Source organism: Chelonia mydas, chromosome 14, assembly GCF_015237465.2.
Source record: "Chelonia mydas isolate rCheMyd1 chromosome 14, rCheMyd1.pri.v2, whole genome shotgun sequence".
Lineage (NCBI taxonomy): Eukaryota > Metazoa > Chordata > Testudines > Cheloniidae > Chelonia > Chelonia mydas.
In genome coordinates, this window is record NC_051254.2 from 8,608,173 (window position 1) to 8,628,046 (window position 19,874).

At 42.6% G+C, this 19,874-nt stretch overlaps 1 protein-coding gene across 17 annotated transcripts in view; it reads left to right on the plus strand.

The window, feature by feature from the left end:
- Window positions 1–19,874, plus strand: part of PECAM1 (platelet and endothelial cell adhesion molecule 1) — an 89,650-nt gene that overhangs the window by 14,674 nt on the left and 55,102 nt on the right. For 10 of the 17 annotated variants that reach the window (XR_005227715.2, XM_037914685.2, XM_027817477.3 and 7 more), the window contains exons 1-2: window positions 15,205–15,545; window positions 15,728–15,754. Coding sequence is in view for 16 of the 17 variants with exons in the window: in XM_037914685.2 (XP_037770613.1) it covers window positions 15,512–15,545; window positions 15,728–15,754 (61 nt within the window). In the remaining variant the exon portion in view is untranslated. Of the gene's footprint in view, window positions 1–14,910; window positions 15,085–15,203; window positions 15,546–15,727; window positions 15,755–19,874 lie in introns of those variants that run through there. The other 7 variants (XM_043527779.1, XM_043527780.1, XM_027817474.3 and 4 more) reach the window with 4 other exon arrangements.

The following is a 19,874-nucleotide window of genomic DNA, read 5'->3' on the forward strand; positions in this document are numbered from 1 at the left end:
AAATCCTGTAATCCTATTTAAAGGAAACAACATATGATGTGTTTCTGTATCTCTGTGCCATTCCTCAGCACTGAGATATGACTTAAAACATACCATAAATGCCAAAGGCACAGAAGGGAAAAGTTAACATTTTGGCAATGTCTTGGTTACACAGACCAGGTTATATGAGAAGTCCATAACTGGTTGGAATGTAAGGCTAATGATGAATGTTTTGGGCACCCATCAGTCAGTGGTGTTCTAGCTGCCTTACAGTTGAAAACCGGTCCAAATAGATACAAACATACAAAGGTAACCTTGACTCAATGGTGTTTTGGAAATAAACCTTGGGGCTTGTTTTTTTTTAAACACAATTTATAAAAGGGTGAACTCTGATGTCATTTTAAGATCAACAAACATCTTACAAATCCAGAGCCAAAAGAGGCAAGATATGAATATATGAACTGTATCTGTCCTACTTCTTCAAATCCTAGTTCCTTTACACTGCTGCCTTCCATTCTAGATTAAAGGGAGATAGTGGTAGAGATGGACCCTGAACCATGCCATTTGATCTGGGGTTCAACATGTTTGGTGGTGAGTGTTTGGGACCATCTCTGGAAGGGAGCCAGAAATTCAGTAAGGGGAACTCAATGTCTTCTCAAAGCAGCATTCCCACTTCATGGAAAAGCAGAATTTGCAAATATTCATTGCGGGTAGGTTGTTGGAAGACCTGGCTTAAAAGGGTCTGTGACAGGGTCAGGCCAGATGGCTATAGGAGAGTAATAGAAGGCAGATATATTAGCCCCAGGCTAAGTAGGTCCCTTTTCCCTGGGTAAGGTAACAGGGAAGGTTCCAGCACAATCAGGAACCTTCTGGAGACAATTAAGACAGGCTGATTAGAACACCTGCAGCCAATCAAGAAGCTGCTAGAATCAATTAAGGCAGGCTAATCAGGGCACCTGGGTTTTAAAAAGGAGCTCACTTCAGTTTGTGGTGTGTGTGTGAGGAGCTGGGAGCAAGAGGCAGTAGGCACTGAGAGTGAGAACGCGGACTGTTGGAGGACTGAGGTGTACAAGCATTATCAGACACCAGGAGGAAGGTCCTATGGTGAGGATAAAGAAGGTGTTGGGAGGAGGCCATGGGAAAGAAGCCCAGGGAATTGTAGCTGTCGCACAGCTGTTCCAGGAGGCACTCTAGACAGCTGCATTCCACAGGGCCCTGGGCTGGAACCCGGAGTAGAGGGCGGGCCTGGGTTCCCCCTAAACCTCCCAACTCCTGGTCAGACACAGGAGGAGTCGACCTGGACTGTGAATTCAGAAAAACGGCCAAGCTGCGGGCTGCCGTGAAGCTCCAAGGCGAGCAAATCTGCCAATAAGCGCAAGACCCACCAAGGTAGAACAGGAACTTTGTCACAGGTCTCATTCTTCAGCCACTTACAGCAGTGTACGTCCAATGGCTAGAGTGGAGTTACTTTTGATTTACAGTGGTGTAAGTGTTTAGTGCAGCTTTGTAACTCTAGGAGGAAGGAAACAAGAGCTTGATATTGGGTGCTGCGTTAGTGTGTGGCAATTGTGGCGAAAGGAGAATGTGAAGGGCCAACAGCTGTGGCCAAAAGGATGTGTGTCAGTGGGGATGTGGGGGAAGATGTTTTGGGGCTGCAGGGAAGCCATTGTGGCAGACATGGCCCTGAAGAGTTTTTAACATTAACTTTTGCAATGAGTGAACAACTGCCCTGAAAGCTGCTGTAGCAGGAAGGCATTTACAGTGGTGTATCAAGGGTAGAGGCAGGGTCAAAAAGGTGCGTTTTGCCATAAGTTAGAAATAAGTTTAGTTCCTAGCAGACAGTCCTTGTACAGGGGGATCTTTCATTAAAGATTAAACACAAACATTGTTGGAAAGACAAAGAATCATAGAATATCAGGGTTGGAAGGGACCTCAGGAGGTCATCTAGTCCAACCCCCTGCTCAAAGCAGGACCGATCCCCAGTTAAATCATGGGGATGTCCTTGTGATGTGTTGGCCACTGCCCTCTACTGGATAGATTGAGAGATGCTTAATTGTGTGTCAAGCTCTGTGGCAGATTTTCAAAGGCGCCTAAGCCCTTGTCTAGATAAGAAAGCTGCACTGGTTTGGCTTGAATCACTTTTTAAACTGATGCAAGCCCCTGTGTGGAAAGTCTTGTGTCAGTTAAGAGTGGCTTATTTCGGTTTATCTAAAATGGATCCCTAATCAATTTAAACTAAGCTGTAATAAATTTGGTTTAAAACACAAATAGTGTCCCTATAGGAGGTTGCACTGGTGTAAGAAATTAGTTTAAAATCATATCTTTAGTTATAGTGATGCGACTTTCTCTTGTAGCCAGGCCTAAGGGAGTTAGAGACCCCAATCCTGACCATAACACCCTTAGACTCCTGTGTAAAAATAGCCTCTATTGCTAACAGATAGTTTCTCCTTTAGCTCAAGTGATAGGGGCATGTGGTTGTGGAACAAGAGATTCTGGGGTTCTGTCCTCACTGTGCCCACAAAGTTCTGGATGGCTATGGTGACCAGACTGGTGACAGCTGGGAAGTGTTATGCAGACCTACATTTATCACACTATAAAGTGGTTGCACTTAGGGCAGGGAGTTTTCAATTGGTGTTCTTAGTGCTGGTCTCAGTGGATGATATGTTTAAAAATCAAAGCAGAATTTTGCTTGAACAGGTACTGTGCAGCGAGATGGCATTTGAGGAAGATTCACTCTATAGCCAACATACCAGAGTGTTCTGTCTTTCTAAAGCAGCAGAAAGAAAATCACAGGAGTGTACAGTCCAAGGAAAGAAATAAGCATATAATAGAAGATATTTCATCCAGATGCTTAATTAAAAAAAACAAAACAACCCAAGATGTTTTTGTTCTGGCTATTTCCATTTTTGGAGCATATCTAATTTGTAAACAGAGACCAAGTACATAGCATTTCTTAAATCTCTTGTGGGGATTTCTCAAGCACCATTACCCTAGCATTCAGGCCCAAAAAAACCTTTCAGCTGTGATTGTTTTATTGCTGAGACCAGCAAGTTAGGATTTTACACATATATTTAAAAACAGGAGAACGGTTAGAAGCTTTGAGGAGAGTGTGTGTGTGTGTGTGTCCATCTATTGATGATCAGAATTAAATGAATGTTTCATCTGTGCTTCAGGGTCCCTTGATTTGAACTGAGTAGTTATAATTTTAAACATTGATCTAGTTTCTAGGTCCTGTTTATAATTTTGAAATTACAACATGCTCTGCCATTATTTTACTTACTGCAGCTGGGTCAAAAAGGCATAACAAATAATTTTTTCAACATATTTTGCCCCTTTTCCTGTTTGAGAATTGTCCACAGACAGATAATGTTTTTCCTGAATTTGTTATACAAAATTATTTACTGAGTAATTCCTAGTTGTAAGCGGGTCGTTGCTAGTATTCAAATTAACTGTTTTGAATAGAACTGTAGGTCACATGGTATGTTAGTGTTTCCTGCTTAGGGGTTGTTTTGGTTTTTGGTGCAAATACTCACAATTATTAACTCTAAGTTCCCGTTTCATGGATATTTTGCAACAGTTGCTTAGAATTTGGTGTTCTGATTAATATTTTTGGTAGTAGAGTTGTTCACCTGAATCTCTGCTGAAAAGGAACACAAAAGGGACCCAAACACATTAAAAGGGAATTTGTTTAAATATTCAAATGAATGTTTATGGAAACTTTTTTGGAGTATTTGCGTTGTGCTTGTAAATTATATTCATACACCTATAGTACAAAAGCCCTGGTAGGTGAGGTTAAATCAGGGGTGGGCAAACTTTTTGGCCCAAGGGCCACATCTGAGTAGGGAAATGGCATGCAGGGCCATGAAGGTAGGGCTGGGGCAGAGGGTTGGGCTGCGGGAGGGAGTGTGCAGTGTGGGAGGGGGTGCAGTGTGCAGGAAGGGGCTCAGGGCAAAGGGCTGGGGTGCAGGAGAGGGTGCAGAGTGGGGGAGGGGGCTCAGGGCAGGGGGTTGGAGGCTCAGGGCAGAGGGTTGGGGAGCAGGAGGAGTGTGGGGTGCGGGCTCCGGCCCGGTGCCACTTACCTTGACCGGCTCCGGTTTCCCATTCCTTGCCAATGGGAGCTGCAGGGGGCAGAGCCTGCAGGCGAGGGCAGTGCGCGGAACCCTCTGCCTTCCTCCTCCTCCAGGGACCGCAGGGACGTGGTGCCAGCCACTTTGGGGAGCGGTTCAGGGCCAGGGCAGGCAGGCAGGGAGCCTGCCTTAGCCTCGCGGCGCTCTGCGGGCCGTAGTTTGCCCACCCCTGAGTTAAATAGTGGCCATAAGTAACAGTGCTAGGTTCCCTCTGGCTCCTTTGTTTCTGCAGGAGACCAGTGCAGCAAGTCCTGCTGGATGTTTTGTTTTCAGGCTGTCTGCACGCTCAAGCAAATACCTAACACCTTGGGCAGCAGCCTAAATGAATCTGGAAAACTAGACCTCACCCTTTCGATTCTGCGTTTGGCTTAAAACCATAGAGCTGAGTTTGGATCCAGGGATTTAAATCCAAACCCTCATGAAATTCAAGATGAATGAGTAAGGGTGGTATTGTCAGTGCCCACCTGTGCAAGTGCATCTTGGAAATATTGAGATTAATGGAAAAGTTCCCACCTGTTTTCGGACTCTGGCAGATGCTGCTGCATTGGATACACTCAGTTTATGTTTTCAAGTTTTTCTTCCCAATCACAAGGGCTGGAAACATTTAGTTTTGAAACGAAAGCTGAGATTCTGACATAACCACATGACTCTGGAGGTGTTGCCCTAGGCAAAGTACGATAGTGCCTTGTGCCTTAACCCAATCTCTCCTGTGTGTCTGTACAGAGTCCAGCCCCACCCTGCTTGGGGCTTTTTGAGAGCTTCTGCAATGCAAATAATCATTACAATAATAGGTGACTACCACACCCACATCATACAGTCACTGATCAGATATTAGGTGGTAATAATGACTTTCCCCTGCATCCTGCATGAGCTAGATCGGAACTGACAACTTTGATGTGAAAACAACGAGGAGTCCTCGTGGCACCTTACAGACTAACAAATGTATTTGGGCAAAAGCTTTCGTGGGCTATAACCCACTTCATCAGATGCATGGAGTGAAAAATACAGTAAGCAGTATATATATACAGCACATGAAAAGATGGGAGTTGCCTTACCAAGTGCTAACGAGGCCAGTTCAATTAAGGTGAAAGTGGCCTATTCTTAACAGTTGACAAGAAGGGGTGAATATCAAGAGAGGGAAAAATTACTTTTGTAATGCTAACGAGGCCAATGCAATCAAGGTTGATGTTGGCCATTTCCAACAGTTGATAAGAAGGTCTGAGTATCAACAGAGAGAAAATTACTTTTTGTAGTGACCCAGGCACTCCTAAATAAATTTGTTCATCTCTAAGGTGCCACGAGGACTCCTTGTTGTTTTTACTCATACAGACTAACATGGCTACTCCTCTGAAACCTGTTTGATGTGAAAGGCTCTTATTAGCACCCTTCTGACCCATCCAGTGCCCTTTCAATTCTATTTTATGTTACAGTTTGAAGGAGGAGTTATAAGATGTCAGTGATAATAGGAAAAACTCTAAATAAAGCTTTCAAATATTATTGGTTTAGCAGAGATTAGTATTGTGGTGACCAGAATTTGTTTCCATTTTACTAGTGATAATCTTCCACTAGGTGGTGCCATTGTGAAATGTAACATTATTTTTAGAAAGGCAAATTTTTAGCACTGTCGGTTCACTATACGTCCCCAGACTTTTTCGATGGTGCCCCCCGACCCCACTTACCCGGGAGCCACAGCTGGGAGCTGGGACCAGGAGCAGGGCCAGAGCCACAGTCAGGGCAGGAACTGTAGTTGGGGCCACGGCAGGAGTGGGGCCACAGCCGGGGGTTGAGGACAGGGCTGGAGCTGCATCTGGGGCTAGGGGCAGAGTGGGGCTCAATGGTGCTCCCTCCCTGCCCCATGGGAGCTGGCCCAGGCCTCGCAGTGCTCCACCTGAACATTCCTCTGCGCCCCACAGTTAGGGGACCACCGCTATAAGTTGTAGAGAGCTCTTTAGACTCCTGGCAGAAATGTCCATCCCCTAACAAAAAGGCTAAGTTCTTGATAAACATTCAAATCAATGAATGAAATTGAACTCTGCTGAAGTGTAAAGAGACAGTTTTTACAGTAAATACAATATTCAAATGTCATACTCTCCAGAAAAGATAATATGGATTTAAAAGAAAAAAATATCTAGAACTAACCCAGTTAATTCCCTGATTGCCTTGTGATGTGTCTAAACCTGCGCAAGTATCCTGCACTTCAGACAACTCTATAAATTAGAATAAAGGTCTGAGTGTAGTAAAGGTCACCGCTGGCAACAGACAGATTAGGATACACTGATCAGAAATTGGTGGGTTAGAAATCGAGTCATTTTAAAAATAATTTAAAAGCTAAGACAAATATACACTGGGCCTATTAAAGTTAGTGGCAAAACTCTCATTGACTTCAACAGGCGTGGAATAAGAACCCCTGTCTATTATAGACTGGGCACAGCTGGGCAGGGGGGTTTGTTTTGCAAAAACAAAGTAGGAGGTTTGGCTCCACATCATATTTTAGTCAATTCCCTAACCAAAGTGCAGATGAATGGTTCTGGTTGCGGCCCATCCATTGTGTTGTACAGTCTGACAGAGCGGTGGCAGGCTGCACGTCCTCTTTGGATTTGCTCCTTCCCATAGCAGTGTGCTAGTACCAAAGGCAAAGCACTGAAATGTCAAGGCCTGAGGCGGAGCCCCCCAGAACCGAAGGAAGGGAGTGAGCAAGGTAGGGGCTCACTGGGATCGTCATGTGCTCAGCGTAGAAAATAAGTGTTGATCCTGATAGCAACACAGTGCCGTGCTGGTTTAGTGGCTGCCTAGTGCTGCACTGTAAATGGTAGCCTGCTGGGCGACTGGTAAAAATAAATGGCTGAAATGTGGTGTGAACTCTGAGCTTCCTTGGCTTGTCATAGGAGACAGGGCAGCTGAAAAGACTGACCATTTGTGGGCCAAAATTCTGAAGTTCTTGTTCAACATTTACTTAGTCCTTACTCAGGCAAAATGTCTTCATTGCCTTATTCAGGCAAAGCTCCATTTCAAAGAGATGACGTTGCTGGTGGCTTATTTAACTAGGCAAATACCAGCAGAAAGAGTGAACAGAAGCATTAACGATCAGCAGGTTCCAAATGAGAAGGACTGATCGTGGCCATTATAGTCATTAGATCAATGGTCATTGATTTTACTGGGCTCTGGGCTTTGATCACTTTGCCACCTGGCTCAGAAAGTGAGCTAGGTTTGAAATGCTTGAAGTCAGGGTGTCTGTGGATGCAGTATCTTTTCCGCACCCTACTTGCCCACAAGTACAATGGATACTGGGTATGAAAGAGACTTTTTCTTCTGATGCTTTCTTAGGCCTCCATTCTCATTCTGGTACAGGCTGGAAGGCTTCCTGATCAGCTTTGTTTGACACTGCATCAGACATTCCAGATAAAGGTATATAGGATGGAGACCATAGGGAATGTGGGAAAATACACAGGTATATTACTCACCAGCGCAGGTCCAGAGGTGCCTGGAAACTCTATTAAATTGGGGTTAAGATCAATTTAATTAAAACTGGAGATGGGCCCAAGACACCTTGGTCTCCTGATCCCTGGATTCAAACTCACCTGTGTGGTTTTGTTTCTGAGCCAGACCAAGAGCCAGAAGGGGTCTTTTTTTCCCAGAGCCATTTGGATGCTTCACAAAATGGTGGAACTTTCAGGAAATTGTTAGATCCTCTGAGAGGTCCTCCATTTTGGGCTGAAGTCTCCTGAGAACAACTTATGAAGTTTTGGTGACACTGAACCTGAGCTCTAACCCTGGTTCATCCTCAAGCCAGATGTCCAACCTCAGTCTGAACCTAGAGTCATTTTGACCCACTCTAATTATATTATATTAGCCTACACATACTTTCTTCAAACTCCTTCCTCCTCTACTGTTAAGAGGATGTACCGCCTTTGTCTCCTTGTGGGAAAGGCTAGTTGGTTTGTGCAGACTTTTGTACATCTGTGCTGCATTACTTTAAGGGGCTGGGAAAATCTCCTTCCTTCCTATTTTTGCTATCAATAGCAAAAGTTTATCAGTCTTTGTTCTCCATCTGGCATGCAGCCTCCTCCTCTTTTCCTCTACCTGGCTCTGGAGACCCTTTGCTGGAGACCGGCCAAGTTTTCAATGCTTTGTTGTAAATATATTTCAAGGGAACCAGGTTAAGGAGAATAAATACCATTGCTAACAAGCTAGCTTACTTCCTAGTTATTAATTGCTATGGCTACCATGCCATTTCCTCTGCAAAATAGCTAGTTGTGGGCTTGCTAATGTTATTGATGCATCGTTAAATAGATGAGTATTTCCTTCCTTTTCTCTGTTGCAAAATACCACACTTATGTATGTTATGCAAGGACTATAGCACAGCTTACACCTGAAGGCTATTGACTTGGGGAAAACAGTTCCCACTGACCCCAAGAGAAACAAAGAAGTTTTCATGTAAACAATTAAGCTTATGAGAACCATGCCTCTCCATTTTCATACTTCCTTGATTATATCACATAGCACTGATACTGTGATCTAACTAATCAACCCGCACAGTGCCATTGGAGGTAAACAAGTATGTATCATGCCCATCATAAAGACGGGAGAAACTGAGCCATGGAGAGATTAAGCCCTCCATTTTTAAAAGTAACTAGTGATTTGGGGTGTTTCAGTTTTGGGGAACCTAACTCGGGAGGGGCCTGATTTTCAAAAAGGGTTGAGCACTTGCTTGGTGAAATTCAGGCCTCATAATGTGCCTCAGCTTAGGCACTCAAAATCACTAGTTGCTTTTGAAAAGTAAAGCCTAATTGACTTGATGAAGGCTGTACAGTGAGTCAGTGTCAGAGATCAGGTTAGAGCTCAGGAGTTCCCGGCTCCCACTGCTGACCTCAGAGCAAAAGTGGATTGGTTTAAAAATGTACTGATGTACTGAGGAAGGGAATATTATGGACATTGCACATGGAATGCCCTTGTACCCCACCTGGTAAATTTCAATTGCACAAACTGAACTGGCCAGGGCTGGGAAAATGTCATTATTTTCTTTTTAATGTTAGCCTAACTTTAAAAAAGAATTCCTTTTATTCAGCACTTTCTTCTAAAAACCACACATACCACAGTCAAGAATGCCAGAGGACAGAACTTTCACAAGCAGGAAGCAAGGCAAGTTGATTTCAGTTCTGAAGAAACCTTGGCATAAATACCCAGCACAGAAAGACCTTGGTTGCTCTAGAATTCCTTTAATGAAAATTCCCCCATTGCTATTCCTGCTGTATTTCCACCACTTGTAGCAACGATGTGAGTGCGAGTTGTAGCCATGTTGCCCGCAGCTACCACGGGGTTATTTATACCTGCTCTGAGGAGAGTCAGATGAAATGGTGGTTAAAATGCCAGCAGCTGTTCCACACTAATGCTCCCATAGTTGCTATCATCCAAGGAGTGGCAGCAGTAATAGCCATGGTGGGAAACTACAGAAAAAATGGCTAGTGTAAATCAATCCAAAGATACAAGGGGTAGGGCCAGATAAGAGAGACTCAGTATGTTGTAGAATGAAATATGAATTTTGCCTTAACCTCTCATTTTCCTGGCCTGATGCAGGGCAGGTGACCTCTTAGGGAAATAGCAAGTCTAAAATGTGTGCAGGTGTTCTTGATTGTTCCTGACACCAGGAAAAATTGAATGAATATTTATATGTCCTCTGACGGGGCAAGGCCAGATGGCTATAGTAAAGTAATGGGAGACAGATATATTAGCCACAAGCTAAACAAATCCCTGTTACCAGAATAAGCAAATGGCAGCTGCTCCAGGTCAATTAAGACACCTGGGGCCAATTAAGATCTTTCCAGAAGGCAGGGAGGACAGCTAGGTTGATTGGGACAACTGAAGCCAATCAGGGGCTGGCTGAAACTAGTTAAAAGCCTCCCAGTTAGTCAGGTGGGCGTGTGTGTCAGGAGCTGTAGGAGGAAGTTGTGCTGTTGGAGAGACTGAGTAATACAAACAATATCCGGCATAAAGAAGGAGGCCCTGAGGTAAGAGTGAAGTGGATTTTGAGGAAGTGGGGCCTGCTGTGGGGAAGTAGCTGAGGGAATTGTACGCATCCAGTTTCTAAAAAGTCTGCTACCATAGCTGATACTATTAGGGTCCCTGGGCTGGAGCCTGGAGTAGAGGGCGGGCCTGGGCTCCCCTCTTTGCCCCCCTCCCCCCGATTAATCACTGAGACTGGGAGACAACAGAGACTGTGCAAGGGAGGGTAGCTTCTCCTCACCTCCCTTGAGGGCTTATGATGAAAATGGCTCAGTAGGCTGTGACCCTTGCCTCTAGAGAGAGAAGGGCTACATGGAGGGTCACAGTGAGCCTCCGTGGCTAGTGAAATCTGCCAGGAAACGCGGGACCCATGGAGACTAGGACAGAGCTTTGTCACAGTCCTTAGTGGTCTAATCCAGTTTGCCAGGAGTGGTAAACTGTACTAATGTCCCATATGTTACCTCCAATGAGCAAGAGAAAGAGGAAGGATTTTTATAGCATAAACAAAATGTTCGTAAATCTGTGTTACTTGCAGATGTCTCATCATGATGTAGTTGCATCATTTACTAAATTTGCTTATGGAGCCTGAAGAGCTGTTTGTTTGTGGAGCCAACAACAGAGCTGTTTGGTTTTTAGAGGTTATTTGCAGATAGGGTTGTCCTAATGCAGTAGTTCTCAAACTTTTTAAAGCTGACACCCCTCCATCCCTTTCAAGAAAATGAAACCAATCCCATCTCTCTTTAACCCTGCCATGATTTCTCAAAGGCCTATTCAGAATTAGCAGACACTTGGAGTAGATTGTGTTGCTTGTCATAATATGATACTTCTACTTCTTCTTTACACGCTTTGATGAGCAATGAAATAGCTAACAATGCTGACATTTAAAGCATCATCATTGGCATCCCAGTGTGCACCCACTGAGATGCAAGACTCAGTGTGCATCTCAGCGATATTGTTTCAGGCTCTCTGCAAACGCAGGCAAACATTGTTGCCTTGATTACATTTGGCTCATGTTTGTAGGGTTTTCTTTGCCATCATAACCGCTAGAGAGACTAAGGGCTTGTCTACACAGGGAAATTTACTGGCATTACTATACCGGTGTAAGTATACTGACTGTTATTCCAAATAAGAATGTCCATAAGGGCAGTTATACTGCTGTAACTATAGTGGGATAATTATACTGGTATAGAAATGAGGTAAATATCCCTCTGTAGACAAGCCCTTCCTTTCTTTCTAAAAGAAATCTGTGACTCTAGAGAACAATTGAGAGCTCTGGCCATGCTCCCTTCCCTGTGGCTTGTCCTTCATGCACCCAGAGGTTGCAAGCCATCTTTTGAGAAGTGCTGTCATTGGATTGCTGAAGTCCACTTGTGCTCTGCCTAGAATGCTGCTTGGGGGACAGAGATTATTTGTGCAGCTGGGATAAGAGAAATGATGAATGGTAGAGGAATGCCGGTTGTGACTATTTTACAGTGATTATTGTGGGTTTCTCTGTTCTGATTAGGACTTTCCATGAAAAGATACAATAATAATTCAGGTATTTACAAGAACTGCAAAGTTTGAAGGTCTTTTGAATCACACTTAAAATATTTGATGAGTCAATAAAAAAAATTAACTGGCCTAAAACAATGAATGAATATTTTTGTGGATAATGCTGCAGTGAGGCAAGCTGGGATAACAGTACAGTGAATCAGATCTCATGCTGCATGGTATAAACTGTACACATGGTGGTGTTATTACTTAACATTTATGTTATGGAAGGACTAAAGGCCATTGTGCTAAGTGGTGTACAAACTACATATAATACATGATAGTCCCTGTATAACTGTCCTTTGAAGCATCAGGTATTGACTAGAATTAGGCTGAGCATCATTTGTTAGTGCAATAGTTTGATAAAGGCCTGGCAAGTCCTGTATAAATCAAAAGACTGCCAACAGATTACTCATCCTGTTGAAAAATGTTGTCTGTGAGTGACCGCACTCTCTGCCCTTGTCATCTGGACTGAAGCTGAATGACTCTCTTTGTATTTTGCCTTGATTACTTTTTCATAGGCTTTTAGAGAACAGCTAGGTTCCAGTACCTCTCCCTCTTGGCTTTCTACAGTCCAACAGTAGAATAAAGGTCTGATACTAACCTATAAGGACCAAGTTCCTAAAGAAATTTTGCATACTTTTTGAGATACTCATATATTAGTTTATTTAAAAACTGAGCAAAATATTACATCTCCTTTCTGTGTCCTGCATAACAGTAACAAACAATAATAATGGGTCAGATCCTGAAGTCCTTACTCAGCTTTTACTTAGTCTAATTCACCATAAACTGGACATTTTTTTTCCATTAAAAATTCACCCTTCCCTTTACCATTAAAAAAAGTTATGGGAAAACCTATAACCTTAAAACTGAGATGTATGTAGATTATCTATCAGTCACAAGTGGCTGTTTGTAATATGCAATAAACTGAGTTCCAGAGAGAAAATTCCACATCAGTTTAAGCTTTCCCCTAATTTTATGAGGGAGAGGGGGGTGGATTGGGGGGACGAGCTGGCAATGCAGAAGAAAGGAACCTGCATATGTCATTGATGGTTAGTGCTGACTGGTATTTGCATTGCAATTTGTTACATAGTCATGTCTTAGGATTATATATACGATTATGGGTGAAAATATGTCTGACTGTGTGTGTGTGTGTAATGCATCATCTAGTTCTATATGTGTGTGTGAATAATCTCTCTCTATATTCTTAGTAAAAACTTTAGGATTTGGCCTAGTAATGGAAAACATTTTTTATGGAGGAAAATGGTAAAGTTATGGCCAAAGTGTGTGTGTGAGAGAGAGTGGAGGTTTGTTTGTTTTTTGTTTGTTTGTTTGTTTTTGGGGGGGTTGGGGAGGTTTGCTATTATTATTTAGCCACATCCGGAAATCCTTACTTAGTTTTTACTGTGTGTGTTTATAACATAATAATTTCTTATATATTTGCAGACATGCTATGGACCAGGAGAGTGTGTGTGTGTGTGCTCGCATATTATATGTACATACATATGTATAAAGGCCGTAAAATGTGACTGTGACAAAATCTATAAAGCAAACTCTGGCGAACCCCAGCCATCAGTGACGTATGCTGTTTTCCTGAGTTCTGCTTTGCCAGCTACTCTTTATTCCTATTTTGCCAAAACAGAATTAGAACAAAGCCTGAGTTGCTGCAATGGAATATTTTCTACTGGACGTGGGTTAATGGGCATAAAAAACAACCACTACATGTTACTTTCCACATGTATGTTTGCAAATCTTAGGCCACAAGAAGGGTTAACAGGGTCTGAAGAACCATAACTGAGGCTGGTGATGGAGTTAATGAATCCCCTTCTATTTGTTTATGCATACTGCCAAGTTGTTCAGGTTTTTTTTTCTTTCCCCCGACCTCTGGCCAGAGTCAGTGCATGTTTGTTTGAGCTGCAGTAACTTTTTCCATGGGCTCTGCTGACTACTCAGTATAATATCCTCTCAGAATCTCTGACTCCATTGCAAAGACAAGGTCTGAACTTTCAAATCTCTTAATTCAAATCCATACTCAGATCTGCCACTTCTGCAAAGTGTTACATAGTTTAAAAATAAAAAAACAAGAGTGGCAGAAAAGAGCTAAGGGAAACCATTTCTCTCTACTCCACCCCCACCTGACTTTGCTGTGCCTTCCACTCCACCTCTCTTTGTGCCCTTCTCCCACCTTTGTTTTGGCACCGTCTCCAGTGTTACCAGCTCTGACTGTTCAAAAGTCATGAATCAGGTCTAAAAAATCATGAGCTTTTAAGACTAAACACAAGGTTTTCTTTGCATTCTGATTTCTGAGGCTTTAAGGGTTCACTTTTCTCCCGAACCATGAAGACTTGCCCATCTGTATAAAAGGAAAGCCAAGTGCTCTACATGTTGACTTAACTACAGTAACTGGGCTTGAAGAAGAACCCTATTGATCGTGAGACTCATGGTAAAATCTAGGGAACTGTCAAGTAGGTCTCCTAGCTTGCTGCCCAGCAGTGCATGCATCTACTGTTGGATAATGTCATTCTGTATCAAAAATCACACCTTTGTTTCTTTGTGTTTGTAACACCTTACATCCAATAAAGTGACTTGTTTTAAAACAAACAAAAAAACCCACTGCAACTCCCACCTGAGCCTGTTACACAGTTACTGTCTTCTGTACTTCTGGGATGAAATCTGGACTCAACTGAATGGTAGCATTTTACACCCATTTTACCTTCACTTTGCACTCAGTCCCTCTCTAGTTCACACCCCACTGAGTTTTAATTTCAGTGCTTGAGGCTCAAAATGAAACGTGGCCAAAATCACAAACTTCAACTTTGTTTTCATGTCTAGAAACTGCAGATTTCGATGGAAAATGAATAAATAAATAAATAATCAATCACAAATTGATCCTTGTGCACCTTAACCTCACCCTAGAGAAGGTTCACAAAACTTCCAACCAAATTCCCAGATTCAAACAGCCTCAAACTTTTGGAAAATTTAGCTATGGTTCTGAAATTTGACCTATGAGCATTGTTGCCAACGCTGGCTCAAATTTCTAATAGGAGACAGATCCCAGAACCAGACAACTGTGTGGATTTGGGTTTTATGAGTGTGTATATTTTACACAGTTTTAAATATACGAGATAAAAAACATTAGTACACATTAATTTTTATATGCACAATGGTAGCAGATCGAGGCCCCTGCATTAGGATCTCATTGCTCTAGGGGCTGTACCACTATATCTGCTTAAATGAATTTAACTTGCCACAGTACCTACAGTGGAGCCAATGCATCACAATAGAAATTTCAGTCCCATAGAGAGTGCAGCAAAGCAGCCCTTGTGAGCAGCCATAGTGGGACAAACACATAGTTATGCTACATATCTAAATCCGCTCTGAAAGGGTTTTCAGTGCCAGGAGGAAGAGGAATAGTCTACTGGGAATCCAGCGAGAGCCAACAGTAAATGTAATCCTGATTTTAAATGGTTAAGCATGACTTCAAAATATATGTATGACAGGAGTCTCAGGATAAATGTCACTGGGACTTCTTGTTTTTTAATACACCTTCAGAAACTAAACAAAGCAATTGAGTTCAGTGGGTCTCTCAGGAAAAGACCAGTCACTTCCTGAGCAATAATCTGCCTGTTAGCAGCAGATAGATTCTCATTGTTTGCCACTTCCACTTTCCAGTAATGAGAACGATTACTTGACCAATATCTAGCCAGTTTCTGCCGAAGTTCTGGAAAAACCTACAGCTTTTCATAGCAAAGTTGCATTATTGGTTTCTTTCCAAAAATCAAAACTTCTGTGATGCTTTAGGACTGCAAGGCATAACCAACCAGAGCTGATGATCATTTTATTCTGTAACTAGGTGACTGCTCTCCAGCGACAAGATGTATTTCGCTGTGCTGGTGATTCTCTTACACTGTAAGTGCACTGTTTAAATATTTGCATGCGTTTTTTTATGTTGTCCTAGTATGTATGTTTTGATCAGCCTGAAACAAACATTTTTCAGAATTCTCTGTCATGAAGAATTTCCAATTTTTTGCATTTTGTCCTTAAGCTCAGTCTTTAAGCTTTGAATATAACATTTCTTTTCACTTTTCCAGGTCCAAGTCTAAAAGCTCAAGACAGTGGTGAGTTGTGCCCTTTCTTCTAAAATTCTTGATATGCCAAAGACTTAATTCTGCTCTGGTCTCAGTTACTGTGGTGTGGATCCACGGTGGAGTTACTCTGGATTTGCAGGGGTATAACTCGAGAGCAGAATTTGACCCATGTAAAATGATTTAACTTGAAGTCCACTTTTGTTTAAAAAATGCCAGAAAATGTGCATGGATGGTCAGTTAGAAACAGAATCCCGTCCAGACATCTTGGGTAAAATCCTGACTCCGCTGAAGTCAGTGGGGGTTTTTGTAGGATTAGTTATTATTTAAGATTCCATATTGCAATGATAAATGTTCCATGTGAGTAAACAATGTTGGTAATGTGCAATATACGAAGTTTTCAAACATCTTCATTTAGTCTTTAACCCAAAATGTTGGCAAAAAGGACCCTGATGGACAGTGTTTGCTCCTGCAAACTGTGTTTCAATCAGCAGTGTGCAGCCAATATTTTTTCCTTTCCTCCCCCCAGTAAATCTCATTAGACAGGGTTCACAAAAGAAGGGATGGAATGGGGAATCTAGTTACTAGTGCTGTCATATTTAAACAAAGCCGCTGTCTTGTCCCCATAACCCAGAAGTGAGGAGAGACCATTTGGTAGATGTAAATTAAGGGAACTTGCTGGATGTATTTACCCTTTGTTCTGCAAAATATCCAGAGAGTACTGAAAGTTCAGCATGATGTTGAAACACTGTCCTTTTGAAACTAGGGCGAAGCAAGTGATTTTCTTTTCCCCATTCTCCCTCCCTTATGCTGGGAAATAAGCATTCGAATACAAAAAAAATTTCAGAGGTCTTTTCATGAATGCCAAGGCAAAGCTATTTCTGGCTAGGAGGATTTACAAGTAAACAGGGAGGGGGCAACTCCACCAGAGGCAGGGAAACTGTCCCACCGCATCTTTCACTTTGGTGGTTGAATGTGAACAAGGGTTCTCAGGAGCTCCCTCTAGCTAATTGGTAATTTAAATTCTGAGCAATCTGGGTGTAGCCACCAGCCGTTAATTTTAGGACGAGCGAAAGCAAACAAAGCCCATAAACTTGTTTTCCTTGACTTGTTTATAGCTACATGAATAAGCCTTATAGCTAATAATGTAAAAAGAAAGGGAGGACTTGTGGCACTTTAGAGACTAACAAATTTATTAGAGCATAAGCTTTCATGAGCTACAGCTCACTTCATCGGATGCATCAAGTGAGCTGTAGCTCACAAAAGCTTATGCCCAAATAAATTTGTTAGACTCTAAGGTTCCACAAGTACTCCTGTTCTTTTTATGGATACAGACTAACACGGCTGAGACTCTGAAACCAGCTAATAATGTATAATTTTTGAGGTGATAAAGGAATAAATATTTCTGTATTAAATAAATACTTCGATGCCATTTAAAAAAAAAACTGGTCTGGTATTACCTTGCCATCTGTTGGAAAATTGTAACAATGATCCAATGGATCTGGATGGAATTTTTCATATTAAGAGGCAAGAGTATATTTATTAATAACAAAGATATATTTACAGGGCCAGATTCTGCTGTTCTTATTTACCCTTCTTTTAATGGGGAGTTCTGCTTAAAAAATCATAGTACCATATGGTCCAAAGGGGTTTGAGTCAGCAAAATCCATAAGCATGTGCTTAACTTTAAATCCCTTGAAACACATGGTCAAGTGTCATTGAAGTCAGAATGGGTGAGAATCAATCTTGATATAATCCCATTGAAGTCAGTAGAGTTACACCAAGGATTAATTTGACCCATTGCGTGCAGGTACTATGCAGTTTTCCCTGATTAATTGTAGTTCTGACGTGCATTATTTCTCTGCAGTATTCTGGACCTCGACTGTTCCTAAGCAGAGGCTTGTGTACAGCAACGGGAGATTTGGCTAGGCAAGGGTTTCAGGATCAGGCCCTCAATTTGTACATTTTAAAAAGCAGTATTTACTAGAACATTTTTGCCACTCTGGAGTGCATAAGAGTTTAACATAATAGCAGACCTAATATAAAACAGGGGGAGATGAGCTATGCAGAGTTTGCCTGATTGAGGCTTGTGAGATATGGAAGCAGATTGAATCCTCAGTCATGAGCTCCTTAGTCCTATTTGGGCCACCAGAAAACTCGGAAATTGTGTGAGAAACTGTAATTATTTCCTGCATGAAAAAAATGAAAGAGAAATAATTGGGGAAAACTATCTTGCAATGATGGGTTTTAACTGTTCCTTTGCTATTCACCAAGAAAGAGACCTACATTTAAATCTGAATATTGTGACATCAACTAACAAAACTCTGGAAAATGAGACACTTGACCGTGTTGCTGCTTTACATGGCTATGTGATAAAAGAGTCACAGTTGAAGAATTGGCCGTATGCGTTTGTGGCTGGTCTTTCAGGGAAGGGAAGATAGATAAAGCCAGATCTTCCAACTTTTGCTCCTGTGAGTGGCCCCACTGATTTCAGTGAGATGATTTTCACAGGTAAGGACAACTTGTGTGAGTAAATCTATAGAATCAGGCCCATCATTGATGGAAGAATTCTTCCATTGACCTTATATAGAGACCTCGACTTTGTCACTGTAAGTCTTGCCCTTTTATATACATGTATAATGGGATTTTCTGAGTGACACACCTTAACTCTATATAAGGACCATAATTTCTCCCAACTTGGGTAAATAAAGCCCAATGTTTGGACAGTTAGAAGTTCAACAGCTCAGGACAATTTGAGTAACATGGACAATACACGTCCACATGCCTATGGTTACATGTTCACTAGAAACCCTGTAGTGCTTCAGTGTAGAAACTCACTACAGCAACGAGAGGAGTACTGGAGCCCACTCCTGCGACCAGGTTCTCCTGTCACTGTAGTTAATCCACCTCCCCAACAGGTGGTAGCTAAGTCAGTGGAAGAATTCTTCCATCACTCTAGCACTGTCTACAACGGGGGCTAGGTTGGCTTACCGATGTCACTCGGGAGTGCAGACTTTCCACATCCTTGAGTGATGTAGCTGGGTTGACCTAACATTTTTAGTGTAGAACTGGCCTAAATTTATTCACGTGAGTAGTCCCATTGAGTGCTATTGGCCTGCTCAGATGTGTAAGGTTACTCAAGTACAGACGGGTTTGCAGAATGGGAGCGCTGAGTAACCGTTATCTGAGAGGACAAAGTAAAAGTATAGAATTTCACAGAGTCTCCCTAAAATTCAGAGCTTTTGATCTTGAAAAAGCTCCCTGAAAAATTATACTGAATCCGACATTCATGTTAAAAAACCCTAAACAATAATATACATTCAGAAATAAAACTGTATTTAGCTGGCTGTAATGATGGGCCTGATTCTATAGATTTACTGACACAAGTTGTCCTTACCTGTGAAAATCATCTCACTGAAATCAGTGGAGCCACTCATGTAGGGTCAGGACTACCCACAGGAGCAAAAGTTGGAAGATCAGGCTTTATTTATCTTCCCTTTCCTGAAAGACCAGCCTCAAACGGCAGTACAGAAAATACAGCCAACGCTTCAACTGTGTCTCCAGTCACTGTGTATCTTTTATCATGCAGCCAGGTAAAGCAGATGAAAGAACCTGCAATAACTCCTGGGACTTCTGCTAAATTACTCCAGCGATCAATTTGGTCCAAGGCCTACAGGGTTAGATACAGCAGCACATTGGGCTGCTCTGCAATTTTCCATTTACCCAGATAAGTATAATGGTTGGCTTTTCCTCTCTTGCTGAAACTCCCTTGCTAGTGGACTTGGAAACAATGAATCATGAGAGATAAGCAGACCAGAACAAGTCAGCTGCAGCATAGGCGCCGACTTTCCCTCTTTCCCTTGGGCGCTTGACCCCACTCTGCCCCCGGCCCCACCCCCACTCCACCCCTGCCCCAAAGTCCCCGCCCCAACTCCACCCCCTCCCTATCCCTATTCCAACTCCTTCCCCAAATCCCCACCCCTGCCTCTTCCCTGCCTTCTCCCCTGAGTGCGCCACATTCCTGCTCCTCCCCCTCCCTCCCAGAGGCTGCCAAACAGCTGTTTGGTGGCGGCCGGGCAGGAAGTGCTGGGAGGTAGGCAAAGGAGTGGGGACGTGGCATGCTCGGGGGAGGAGGAGGTGGGACGGGGGGTGA